General features: G+C 43.6%; 2 protein-coding genes across 7 annotated transcripts in view; both read right to left on the reverse strand.

Moving 5' to 3' along the window:
* slc2a4rg (SLC2A4 regulator) overlaps nt 1-841 on the reverse strand; it is a 50425-nt gene extending 49584 nt beyond the window's left edge. For both annotated transcript variants that reach the window (XM_049580477.1, XM_049580476.1), the window contains exon 1: nt 376-841. In XM_049580477.1, coding sequence (XP_049436434.1) covers nt 376-636 — 261 coding nt within the window. In that variant the 5' untranslated portion in view covers nt 637-841. The remainder of the gene's footprint in view (nt 1-375) is intronic.
* A 1115-nt stretch (nt 842-1956) lies between these two features.
* The window catches only part of LOC125891102 (WAS/WASL-interacting protein family member 1), a 52297-nt gene continuing 40935 nt past the window's right edge, over nt 1957-13318 (reverse strand). For all 5 annotated transcript variants that reach the window (XM_049580076.1, XM_049580079.1, XM_049580077.1 and 2 more), the window contains 3 exons: nt 11637-11798; nt 8844-8978; nt 1957-5671 (listed from right to left, as the gene is read on the reverse strand). In XM_049580076.1, the coding sequence (XP_049436033.1) occupies nt 5165-5671; nt 8844-8978; nt 11637-11798 (804 nt within the window). In that variant the 3' untranslated portion in view covers nt 1957-5164. The remainder of the gene's footprint in view (nt 5672-8843; nt 8979-11636; nt 11799-13318) is intronic.

The following is a 13318-nucleotide window of genomic DNA, read 5'->3' on the forward strand; positions in this document are numbered from 1 at the left end:
ACACAGAATGAGCCGCCATTTAAAGCGGTTTTTGATACGACGTAATAGGCCTACTTAGGAGCGAGCGTTGACAGCAGTTGGTGAAATTTCTGTCACTTAAAAAAAAGTGGGCTAAGAGTTGTGAAGGCGGTGCTCAACACACAATACAACACAATATAAAGTAGTAGTAGTCTCGTGTGTGCTTCACGGTCGCATATTTTTAACCGTTAAAACGAAGCAGCGGCGCGTGAGAGCTGTCAAACTTAACGTTACACCGCCTAATGACATAACGTTACACGCTCCATATTAGCTGTTGCTGTAACTTGGGTGCACAGTTGACTTCACCGGCTAATGGAGTCGCGTGCACACTTTTTAAAACCAATAAACGACACTTACTTTTTCCACGTCGTGCAATATTCGAGCACCCGGAGACAGTCCGTTCCCTTTAGGAGACGTTCGCTCGCCTTTAACCTCCGACACCGAGCCGGCGTCCATTACATATTTGTAGAAGACGGGCCCGTTGGAGTACACCGGCACGGGACCGTTTTTCTCCACCCGGGTGTCGCGGAGCACCGAGTGGCCTCCTCGGCAGTTAAAATCCGCACCACCGACCCTTGTCCCAACCGACGACTGCTCCAACATGTATTTGGAATCCATACTCAGGCAGGGCGAGGGGGAGACTAAAGAAAGAAAACCAGCTTTCTATAGATTTTAGTGCAAATTGCTGGAGTTAGATACATTTAACCAGGATTGTCGCGTGTCGATAGGTACTATCTGTGTCTTTAACTTCTATTCTAGCCTACATGTAAAGTTTGCCACCACCATTACCCAGGATATCCAAAGAGCCGCCCGGTCAGGAGGATAAAAAAGATTGTTTTGCCTCTTTTCTCCAAACGAATGCCACGCCCCCTCTGCCTCGCTCCCATTGGTCCGCAGCGTACATAAACATTACACTTTGGCACGCGTCCACCGCGAGGAGGCGTCTGATTGGCTGGTTTGACCGTGTCAATCACGTTTTTTTTCTAATCCGAGTAATGTGGGTGGAGGAGGAGGGGGCGTGGCCTTCAGTTTACCGGCCGGTGTCTGTAGACGACGAACAGCCGGGTGTGCGAGGCAAGCGAGGGGGAGCGGAGGAAAAAGAGCCTGTAGGCCTCAGAAACAAACTGCGCATTTATGCTTTTTTGATAGTCAAATGGCGATTTAACGGATCACGTTTCACTCACATGAACAACACTTCTCTAGCGTATTAAAATCGATGAAATTAACATATTTAATCAGACTATATCCTCCCCCATAAGTTATAAACCCCCTTTTCTGTCGGCAAGCTATCCATATCCTTTAGTTGCAGCAATCCTAATGTAATATAATACTGTCTGGGCACGGTTGCATAAACCCTGTTCAAATTAATGCAACAGCTCTGCAGTAAATATTAAGGTTTATGAAGCAACGTTCAGTTTTATGAGATATGCTTGATTTAAATGTAAGGTAATATTGAGGTCTGTTTGTGACATTGACCTGGCTGCATTATAATGTGCTTCTGCATTGCTTAATAAAGGTAATATTTGTAATATATCTGTATTTCCAGTGTTCCTGTGTCCACTTCATATGCATAACATACACTGACAGGCATATTCAGACTGCAGAATATTTGATTTCACTGCATCAAGTAATATCTGGTGCCTGGTGAAAATGTGTGGCTCACAGACGTTATCAAAGAACAGTTATTACCAATAACACTCCTCTTTGTATTCCAGCTGGAGGCACCTGAATGCCTCTTTATCTAATCTGCTCTATGATGTCTGCAGAGCTCAGACACTTCTGGTTTATTGCTTAATTTTACACAAACACAAGCTGCATTTATTGCAAGCTTCGGTTATTACTGCGAGGCTGCTACAGAGCCGTAACAACCGACACTGTAGCACTGCCTGGTTTGATATCCTGTGTACAGCAATAAGACTCACAGGCGAAAGACAAACACACGTTATAATGTGCCACTTTATTAGAAAAGTAAAAACTCACTTTAATATTTTATGAAGGTTAATATAAAACATTACAATCTTTTGCATATCTGCACTGTCACACTATATTTTATTATATTCATTATTTTTAAACTAAACCCTGTGCTTTAAGAACATACAACATTGGCTACAGCTGTCACAGCAGTATTGGCCCATAATTATATCTGAAGACAATTAACAAACAGCATCTGTATCTGCATGGAGAGCATGAAACATTTTGCATCCACAAAGTACAATGTGTCTGTGATAACCATCTTGTTTTTTTTTTTTCAACAAATATACTGTATACTGTATGTTACATTGGAACAACATCAGAACAGCAACAGAGTATTTTACACATTTACATCATCATACTGTATTTGTTTGTGCAATGAACATCTGTCTTGATCAGCGTGTGCTGCTGACAGTGCTCGACGAAATATATCAGATCAGTGCTTTCTCTCAGGATAAAGAAAATGTGACACATAAAGTGACAGCCAGAGAAAAAGGATCAAGTGTGATAGCGATTTCCAGCCAGCATTGTCTAACGGAGGCCTCGGTAGAGCTAGTTAAGCGTCTCAGCTGTTGGCCATTTCTCATATCAGACAGTAGTTGAGCCGTTGGTGCATTGTTGATATCAGACTGGGGTTGGCCTGACCCACTGAGCCCCCCGCTTCGACCCCCTCCTCCCCTCGTATCACTCCCTGAGTCCCTCAGAGCTGGACATCAAAGGCCCCTCCCCTGCAAAGCGAAGGGAGAGAGGTGAAGCAGAGAAAAGAGAGGTCTGTGACGGTTATTGGAGGATGAACACAGCTGGGGGAGGGTGTGTATGCAAGCAAAATGTGCTTCATCCCCTAAACTGGAAACACACATGGCTTAATGCTGCAGTGTGTGTCTGATGGGGTGTGTGTGAGTGTGTGCATGCACGCAAACACATATCAGAGGGGAGAGGGGGGAGGGTCCTTTGGGTCCGTGTCCATTTGCAGTGATCCCCATCTAAGCCTTATACTAGCTGCTCTTCTTCTCCCTCCTCACCTCTATCCTTGCTCCCCCAGAGCGGAGGATAAACAACGCTCTGCTCTAAACTCCCAGTGGCTCCTCTCTATCTTCTTCATTTCTCTCCCTTCCTCCTCCAAGTTGCTGCTTTGGAAAATAACTGAACGCTGCTTTGCATCACATGGCAAAAAAAAGAAGAAGTACAACATAAAGGATTAACGAACAAGAGACCAATTAAGTACCACAATATTTGTTTTCATCTCCATATATCAAAGCATGCACTTTTTTCATCAAGCAGGAAAAAAATTGCACCAACAACATAAACGTACTGTTTTCATGGCAGTGGCATGAGCTATTCAACCAATGGTATTGTCAGTAGGTAAGAAAAAATAAACAGTGCATTAAAATACAGAGTGCATTTGTTTTTACATACTTTCTGACACAGTAGCATTTATAAATGTACGCCTCTGACCCTTCTGACCCCGTCTTTGCTTTGCATGGGTGTCTCACAGTAAGATGATTCTAATGCATCTTCATCTCTGTAAGCAGTTTGTATCCCTCCTCGCCTCTTATCTTTATGCCCATTTATTAAGCCTCTAATGTTTTGTTTTTTTTTACTCTGCTCTCTCTTTTTTAATGTTCCCCAAAGCTACATGGGAAAGACATTGTTTATTATGGAGCAGAACTCTGTGCAGAGGCTGGAGACGAGGGTGGGGAGAGGGCGAGGGGCAACCTTCCAAAGGACACTTGCTGGTAATCTTCATACCCAGCTCTTTATTTTCCTTGGAGTCCGAGCCCTCTGTTGCTATTTCAACCACCAGACTTAAGTCTGCTGAGCTATGGGGAGCTCTCTGGCCTTGACTCGAGACCAGAGAGCGAATAAGAACTTTGCTCGGAAATGCTCTTTACAGCAAGTTAATGCGCAATTAAGCCAAACACCCCTGCGGTTGTCCAGTGCAAATTATAATGGTCATTAAATCAGATGTTTACAGTGCCCAAAGGATATGACATATTAACTGCTCGGGATGAAGCATCCTGTATTATTTTAGACACTCTTTCACTTCCTTATTTTTCAAAATATTCTTCTCTCATTTATCCCAGTGAAACAGCGGTTCCGCATTGTGAAATCTGTCACCCATATCACTCTGGGGAAATTCTTGCACAACCCACTCCATGCCCCTGACCTGATCGCTTTACCCCGCATGACTCTGCCAAGTATGTGTGTATCTGTGTGGGAGAGTGTTGGGGTGTGTCATCATGCCTCTGGCTGCAGTTGTTTGTCAAATCTGAGCGTGGATTATTGATTGGAGGTTACATTTTGGAGCAAAACTCACTTTTTAAAGCTTATTAGGAAGGCTGTTAATGATAAGTGCTAATGATAAGTTTAGGGCACACTGATGGTAATTTGTGAAATCAGGAATATAGCCTTCTTTTTTTGTTTAAGCAGGCCTACAAATGATAGGCCTGTGTTTGAACAAAGCACTACAATCCTGTCTGCCAGGCAACAGGCCAGTGCGCACAGAGAACCTGTTTGAGATGTTTGCTCAGGGAGAGCTAGGCACCGCAAATCTCTGTGACATCCATCTGCTTATATTACATAAGTCCCCCCCTAGATGAGGCATATGTGTATGTGTGTGTGTGTGTGTGTGTGCATGGGTGACAATAGCTAACAGTGTGCCTCATACTCCCAATATACCTATTCCTTGCTACTACTGTCTATTTTCAGGTGTGTGTTTGCACGATGCATGCACATTATTTTTTTTAATATATATTAAAGTGTGCTCTTCTCAGGATGTGAGTTACACTGCGCACTCTTTTAAGAGTGTGTGTTCATACAAAAATAAAGATATTATGGAAAATGATGCACAAACAGGTGAGTATGGTCAGTGACACAGTAGGTTGAAGATGTATATTCCAGTTTCTTATCCTTGTTTTTTTTTTTTTTTTGTTGAAACATATTTGGTCCATATTTGGGCTGGACTAGGCTTAGGCTGGTTCTGAAGTACAGACCAATCAAGGGAAGTCTGAACCTGGATTAAGACCCTGTTTGTACCTGATGTCATCACAAAATGGATCCTCGTGTTGTTTGTCTATAGAGGGCCTTGTATCTATGTACAGCAACCTGTTAGCCGGTGAACAGGAGGGTCCCTTTCATGACTCTGTACCAGTGGGTTCTGGGCCCTTTCAGCCAGCTACAGGCCGGTGACGTACATCTCCATCCCGTCATTGAAGGTGAAGATGGTGGTGGTGCTGGAGCTGTTGCCCCCTTGTTTCACATCGCTGATGGTCTCATAGAAGTTTTCCCCACCAGGCAGGCCTCTAGCAGGCAGGGCGGTGGGTCCTGAGCTTTGAGGTGCTGCTGGTGCCGCCGGCTGCTGCGGCGTCTGCTTCTTCCTCTTCAGAGTGGCAGAACCCCCAGCTGTGTTGTTATTGGTTCCCGCCTGCTCCCGTTTCCGGTGGGTGTCGATGGTAGCGTACGCGTGGTCAGCCTCGGCCGTTGCACTCGAGGACCAGGACCTGTCTCCTACCGGCTCGTAGCAGGGCTCCTCCTGGGAACGCGCCTGGCCCTGAACTCCTCGGCCTCGGCCCCGGGATCCTCTTTCTCCGCCAAAGGAGCGTGGGAGGGTCTTTGATCCGTTGTTTTCCATGGGAGGTTTCTTCTTCTGGCTTTTACACACGATGGAGTAGGTGTCTGCAATCTGAGAAGACACACAGGAGTATGGTGTCAGTTAATGACACTGAACTACAGTACAACTCTATCCTACAGTCTATGGGTGGCAGCTCCTGAAATAGACAGTGACTGCTTCATTCACGCACTTGTTTCTATAAGTGAATGTCTGTAACCACAACCGATACATCGCCTGTACATACTGTACTGTACTGGGATTTAAATGAACATTCAAAGTATCACATGCTCCCCACCTTTAAGTCTTAACTCAGCTATGAGTACATGCAGACTTGCTATATGTATCTATGTATTTCTGTCTGCACGGATGCCATACATTAGGGTGTAATATGTGAACATGAGAGTAAGCACACAATGCCGCTAATTTGGTATGTGCAAATGAATGTGTGAGCATGGATTGTGAGGGTGTGTGCGCAGTAGTTGGCGCATGTGTTGATAGAGCTTGCTCTGTGCTGTAAGCTGACCTATTTTGACAGGGTAGGATAAGACAGAGTAAACTGTGTTATCAGTCTGCTGAGGTCTAGGCAGAGTGACAGAGTTAGCTGTGCAGTGGATGGACCTGTTAAAATTTCACCACAACTGCTTTGGCAACAGAACAGCGGGGTATGGTGTGAGAGATCTGGATGACAGCCAACTCGCTAAAAAAAACAAAAAAAAACTTGTGTTCAGTGATGGACTTTGCTTATTATATTTGCTTTGAATGAAGTGCATGCACGTTTTTTTGGGACTGACTTTACTGCGAGTGTGTGCATGTGATGGTAAATGCATGCTGTACTGCACCTGCATGTGTGCTTACTATATGTCTGTACTGTGAGGCATGTACGATTTGACTCACAACTGAAAGGCATGCGTGAGGTCTTGTGGGGAATTTGGATAAACCAGCACTGTGACCTCTGGCATTTCTGTGTCAAAATTCCACAAGGGGAGCACAAGAGCAGAGGATTGTGGGACATGGTAATGTTTACCTTCCATGTTCACACCCAGACCAGCAGCTCTGCTCCAGTGGCCCTGAGAAACACTGGCTATGCAAACTCTCTCCCACACACTCACAGATTAGCCTTGTTTTTGTTCCACTCCCAAAAAAGCTGAAACCTGAGAGCATCGACGCAATGACCAAGACTCTTTCTGTGTGTGTGTGTGCTCACCTTGCCTTCACTTTCACGGTACTTTTATATTATATGTCTTAAATAAGAGAAAATATAACACCAGATAAGTTGGTTAAAGTGCAAAATTCAAGAGCAAACCACGGTCGCTTTAACTGTGAATACCTCTCTCTCTCCCTCTCTGTCTCTCTGAGTCCTCAAGTGACACACATACCCTGCCCTGCCCCCACAAATCTCTTGTGTGACCTTTTTGGATAAACAAAGACCCTGGCGTATGCTACAAGTGTGTGCACACAATGTGCAGTGTGTGTGTGTGTGTGTGTGTGTGTGTGTGTGTGTGTGTGTGCATTTGTGCACACTGAATTTGCAGCTCTGTGCAGCAGAGGAAGGAAGTCACAAGATGATGGGGATTTCAAAACTGGGCTGCAGCTGTTGAGGAAGCCTGTGCATTGTGTGTTTTTCTTTTCTCCTCCCCTCTGCCTGCGCTCCTTCTTCTGTTATGTCTCCTCTGATACTGCTTTAGCTCTCCGCTCACACCGACGCTACAAGAAGTCACATTTAATTTCAGCATACACTGCTTATCCGTGGAAACACAACGGTATGCATGACTGATGCATCTGTGTGTGATCAACTTTATGAATAGCAAATATGGCACACGTTTCCAAACGGTCTGCTAGCAGTCGATATTCATCTGGTGAGACATGCTTTGTGCAACGTGATTGGCTGGGGAGGGCAGCGCCTCCTAATAGCCACGAAGGGCGTGGAGCAGAAGGAGAGGGCGCCAGAGGAGAGGAGGAGATTTAGGTGGGAGTGGAAACTCAACACCTTTTGACGGCTGCAACTGACAAACTCCAGAGGATACAAAGTATATGGGCATGTTAGGGCAACAACAAACTCACAAATGGAAAAACACTGCAACTAAGGGAGAGAAAAAGTTTGGAACAGAAGAGAAGAAAAAAAGCAACAGGAAAGAAAGTTTAAAAGAAAGACAGAGAAATTGAGAAAGAGAATTCAGAGAGCAGTCAAGGCCAGCTGCTTTGTGTACCAGTCTAATTTGCAGAGGAGGAGTTTAACTCATGAGCCAAACAGCAGGGACTTAACCCCTTAATCTCCACACACAGCATCAAAACTCTTTGGCTCAACACTGGCTTAGACAAGAAATTTAGCAAGATATTTAAACTGCTGCTTTACTTAACTCCTACATGCCCCCCAGAATAAATTAAAGTGTCCATTCATTTTTTTCTCACTCATATTATCTTTTATAAGATCCTTGGGACATTCATTCTCTGACTTACTGATCACAAGCTTCAGTCAAATTTATACTAACAACCATATTAACATGGACATGACCTCCCTGAGCTGATGAACATGATAATCAAACACAGACTAATAATAGACAGTGGTCTATTTCGGGGACACACCTCCATCTACTCAGATTAACTTCCCCCTGCACCCCCATGCATGCCCAAAGTTCCCCAACTGCTTGTACCTTTCAGTGTGTTGTACTGTGCCCAGACGAGAGCAATGAAAGCGGGACTGAGAGTGGAGAAGTGGGGGTGGAGTTGCTGCATGTGGAAGCAGATGTGGTGGGGTATGTGACATGATTGGCGAGTGCAGACTTCCCCCTCTCACATCCACACAGACTTTACCATACATCTATACATACACATGTGTAAGTTAGTTTGTAGCTGGCACCCCAGTCAGGGCTGATCACAGTCTGTCTGTGTGGGCCGATGAGGCATGACAGCTAACCTTTAGCAAACATCTCTATTAATCGTCAGCAGGTGATGCTGATGTCCGATCTGTCTGGTGAGTTGTGCGGCAGAGACAGATAGATGGGTGGGGGGTTGGGAAAATGGGGTCAAGGTTCAGGCTGGGGGGTTGTGGACGCGGGATCTGTGTAACACAACCTCTGGCTATAAGCAGAAACCTCGTATGACAGGCGGGTCACAGGGCAGCGGTGTTATGACGGCGCGCCAAATCAAATGGGCGCCCCGATCGGTAAACACAGCAGTCGCAAATCAGAGGCCTGTCTGTCTGCCTGTAGTCACGCACAAACACACAAACATGCATGTATACTACCTCCTTTGCAGTTGGGGGTGACGGGTGCCCCTGTACGCTGTCTCCGTGGAGTGGAGGTGGGTGCAAGGTGATGATGTCATCTTCCTCCGGAGGCTTCCAGATGTACTGCTCCCCATTGCCCATGAACACCGCCTCCTGTTAAACAAAATCAATTGAGTAAGCAAGTATTGCAATTATGATGCTGAAAGGTAAATCATACAATTAACCAGGAACAGCAGAGTAAGTCTGAAAACATGCTTTTACACAAATGATAAGTTGTGTGACATTTGGCTGGACTGTGTGTGTTTTTGTCACCGGTACAAGGTGATCATGCTGCACAGCGTGAGCAAACTGTGCATGTGTGTGTATGAAAGAGACAGAAATAGAGGTGTATTTGTTTTGCAGGTCAGAGGTCATGATTTCACAGAGGGTTGACACACTTGCACTGTGGGATTCATGTGCACTGCTGTTTATTAAATTTGGTCACTGCTGATGTGATCAAAATTACTGACCAAACAAGGTTATGGTCATAAAAGTGCCACTTTTTAAAGCTTGTTTTATGATAGATATCTCTATTTTGTACAATATCCACCCATGTTAAATGATCTGGCTTTTTACTTTTGTTTGCTCTCCACAGGGAGCTTTCCTGTCAAGATCCAAATAAACGAATCAGCAAGTGGCAGCGTGGTCAGAAAGAGAGTGGGCGTTAGCAGCTGGCAGTTGCTCTGGGACCAGTTCCTAACTGGAGTCAAATGCAACTGGCATCTTATTACATTTCATTTGTTGCCACAGCTTTATCATACTGCTGCTGTTAAGAGTTTCTTATAAAAAATAAGTCTGCACTTAAAGGGACAGTTCAGCCCAAAATCAAAAATTGATATTTTTCCTCTTACTGTAGTGCTACTTGTCAGTCTAGACTGTTTTGGTGAACTACACCAAACTACACCAACTGTATCACTGCACAGAGGGAAGTGTGCATCTACTCATGGACGAGAGGCTTGTGCTGATGACCGCGCTTGATGTAAACGTAAGTGGTCACTTCCATCTTGCAGTGATTCAGCTGGAGTGTGTAGTTCAGTAGAAAGAAAATAGTTCCTATATGAAACTGCTCACAACACAGTCTGTGGATTATCTTGACTACATGGGCCATACTTTATGGAGACAGACATCAGTCTTCAATTTTTCACATGTATTTTTTTGGGCACTTTAAGCACCACAAGCGGAGTGCCATCTAGGTCCATTATTTTCAAGAGAAGGCAGACATCTCTACGGCCGATATCTCCAACACTCTGCAGCTCACACCAAAACAATCTAGGTTCATAATAGGGGCTACAGGTAAGAGGAAGAAAATGTATTTTGATTTGAGGGTGATCTGTCCCTTTAAAAATAAAATAAAAAATAAAATTGTGAGCTGACTTATTCTGTGCATGTGTTAAGGAGTGCCTGCTCAGTTGTTTAATTTTCCACAAGAGTTAATCGGTTCTTCATTGGTCTGTGACTTTCCACACAGGCTTAGATCAGATCCACTAACTTACAGACATTTGCATTTTTTAAATCTGCTCAGTAGTTCATACATATGATCCTTCTCTGATAAACAAGAGAGAACTGTCTGTCTAATACAAAATTTACTTCATAATAAAACAATAACCAAACATGTAACTGCTCTGGTTGAGTTTTTATCACTGTTGGTGATCAAAACCAATTAGAAACCAATTAGAAAGAATGTAGTGGTGTGTGCACATGCGACCGAGGATGATTAAACTTTTATATGCTCCTCCTGTGCAGTGAGAGTGAGTAATAGAAGCCGGGGCAGAGTAAATGGCTTCAATATGTGAACATTATTTATCCCCACACTGGCTGCTGGCTACCTGTTAGCCCTTTCTAGATAGACTTGCTGATAGATTCAACGGGAACACACACACACACACACACACACACACACACACACACACACACACACACAGAGGCAGTTTGGCAGTCTGCCAAGCTCTTACATAATCCATCCCTCCACTCTTTACTCTGGCCACTCTAATACCGTGCTGCGCAGCATACTGCAAAGAGGCAAATGGGCGGAAGAAACGCACACACGCGAACATGCGCATACTGGCATGCACACACACACACAGACGCACACTATCGAGGACTTAGCAAGCCAAGATTAAAAGTGCAGGTCAACAACTGGCCTGACATCCTCAGCCAAGACAAGATTGTTTAAACAACCATATCAATCTCCTTAAATCACTAACGAAAAACACAAAGTCACCTGTTTTATGCTCTGCCAAACATACACACACACACACACACACACACACATGCACGTATACATGAAAAATGAATATGTGTGCCAGCAAACCCACAGGAAAGGCTGATCGCCATCCGATCATTGTCCCTCTATTTCCCTCTCAGAACTGCCCTAAACTGTGGCCTTGACTGTTTATAAACACATCCCAGCTGGCACACTACTCTACTACCTGATTAGAACATTCAAATAAAAGAAAAATTACTTAAAAACATGTGTATTAAGGTTGCTGTGGAATTTTATAACTTGTGATTTTGTTTTGCAAACTAAAAATATGCTCACATGTATGCAGACAAAAAAAAAATAGTGTGTAAATGTGAGGTAAAATCTATTAAGAATATGTCAAGAGACAAACAAAAATATGTATCAGCCTGTAAGTGGGACTACACAGAGCTGTTTGTTTGTGGACAGTGCCCTCTGGTGGTCCACACACAGACCTACAGTTTGGTAAGATGGCTGGTTGGGGGATATAATGCATGAGGATACAGAGCATATTGATCCAATGATTACTGTACCTTTGGGAAAGAGTGCAGGTGGAACGGCTCCAGTGCCTTGCGTGGAAACTCCTGACTGCGATGGAGTGGAGGAGGAGCTGTGGAGGGTGAATCACTCACACTCGATTGGCTGTCTGACTGGCTGTCGGCCCCGTTATTTTCCTTCCTGTTTGTCTTGTCGACCTTGAGGTAATGAGTCACCAGTGAGAACACTGTATACAACACATTCAGTCAAAGAACAAAGCAGAAAGTCGACATACTAAAGTTTAGCGGGACTTCTCGTGCATGTCAGAGATGTCTCTTAACCCTATTTACAGGACAGTAAGTTGATATGAGCTGTCTTGTCTGAGCATCACCCTGTTGGGGTTTATTTTGCAATAATGACCCCCTCACATTATCCCTCACTTAACAATTCTTCTGTAGATATACTGGCAAGTTATTTCTTGTGAGGCCTCTTGCTACCACCCTCTACCTCTGAGAAATGGTGTTGCAATACTTCTCCACAACTGATTATATCATTCTTCGGACTGATTAACATCACACAAACACCTACTTTAGTAACCTTAGATAACATCACATACCACGGGAGATAAACGCCAACTGTCACACCGGCACACCTGGTAAATAAGTTCCATAAGATGTACTCTCGTAACTTTCAGAAATGACAAAGCATCAGGTGATGTCTGCAGAGTTATTATAGGTCAGAGTCTTTGTTTTTATTGTTCATGTTTTCGGTTTAGTTTCACTTCCATTAGTCGTTTCAGTTTTGTTTTTATTGTTTGAAAATGTTTAAGTTTAGTTTAGTTAGGTAGGGGTATTTGTCAGGGGCAAGATTTAAGAAGTTCAGAATAGCTATCATGATACAAAACACATGTTGTTACGGCTGTTGACTCACAGTCATGTCAACATCCCAGTGTCAGTAAACATGTGAACCAGTGTCTCCGCATGCTTGTTGTGTTGACATATTTGACCAGACTGACAAAAACTAAAACTAAAGACATTTCCTGTATGTTTTTATTTTATTAGGGTCCGGGCAGCTAAGCTGCCAGGACACTATTGTAATCTTAGGTAATCCTAGGTATTCTTCTTCTTCTTAAACCTATCTCCTCCCACAATTTTTGCTCACTTGACACCAAACTTGCTACAGAGCATCTTCAGACTGTCCTACACAAATTATTTTTCTCAGATTTTTGATTTATCAAAAATTGAGCCTACAGTGCATCAAAATGTTTGACTGTAAACAGTACTGTAAATATATACATGCAAATTCTTGCTAAATAAATCTTCAATGTTCATGAAAAAAGGACAAAATTCTAGAGTCATGGTAGATGATGTGTGGCAAATTTCAGGATTTTATCTCTAAAACTGAATTTTTGACAGCATTTTGAATTTTGCTCTAATGTGAACAATTGGAGTCAGTGTAAAAATGGTAATTTTAAACATCAGTTTTTCACTTATGGAGCAAATCAATCATTGTTACAAGCAAATTACCAACATCTCCATGCTGTCTAGATGCAATATGTGTATTTTCAGATTTTTGTCTTAACAACTGAATTTTTTATAGTGGTTTCAAATCTGTCTTTCCATGCATGGATGGCTACTTTCCTACACAACAGTGAATGGCTTACTCAATTTGTGAAGCCACTGTTGAGTTGCTACTTGACCGTCTTAGGTTCCAGAGGTTGCGGATTCGAGCCTCAACT

Source organism: Epinephelus fuscoguttatus, linkage group LG7 (assembly GCF_011397635.1).
Source record: "Epinephelus fuscoguttatus linkage group LG7, E.fuscoguttatus.final_Chr_v1".
Classification (NCBI taxonomy): Eukaryota; Metazoa; Chordata; class Actinopteri; order Perciformes; family Serranidae; genus Epinephelus; species Epinephelus fuscoguttatus.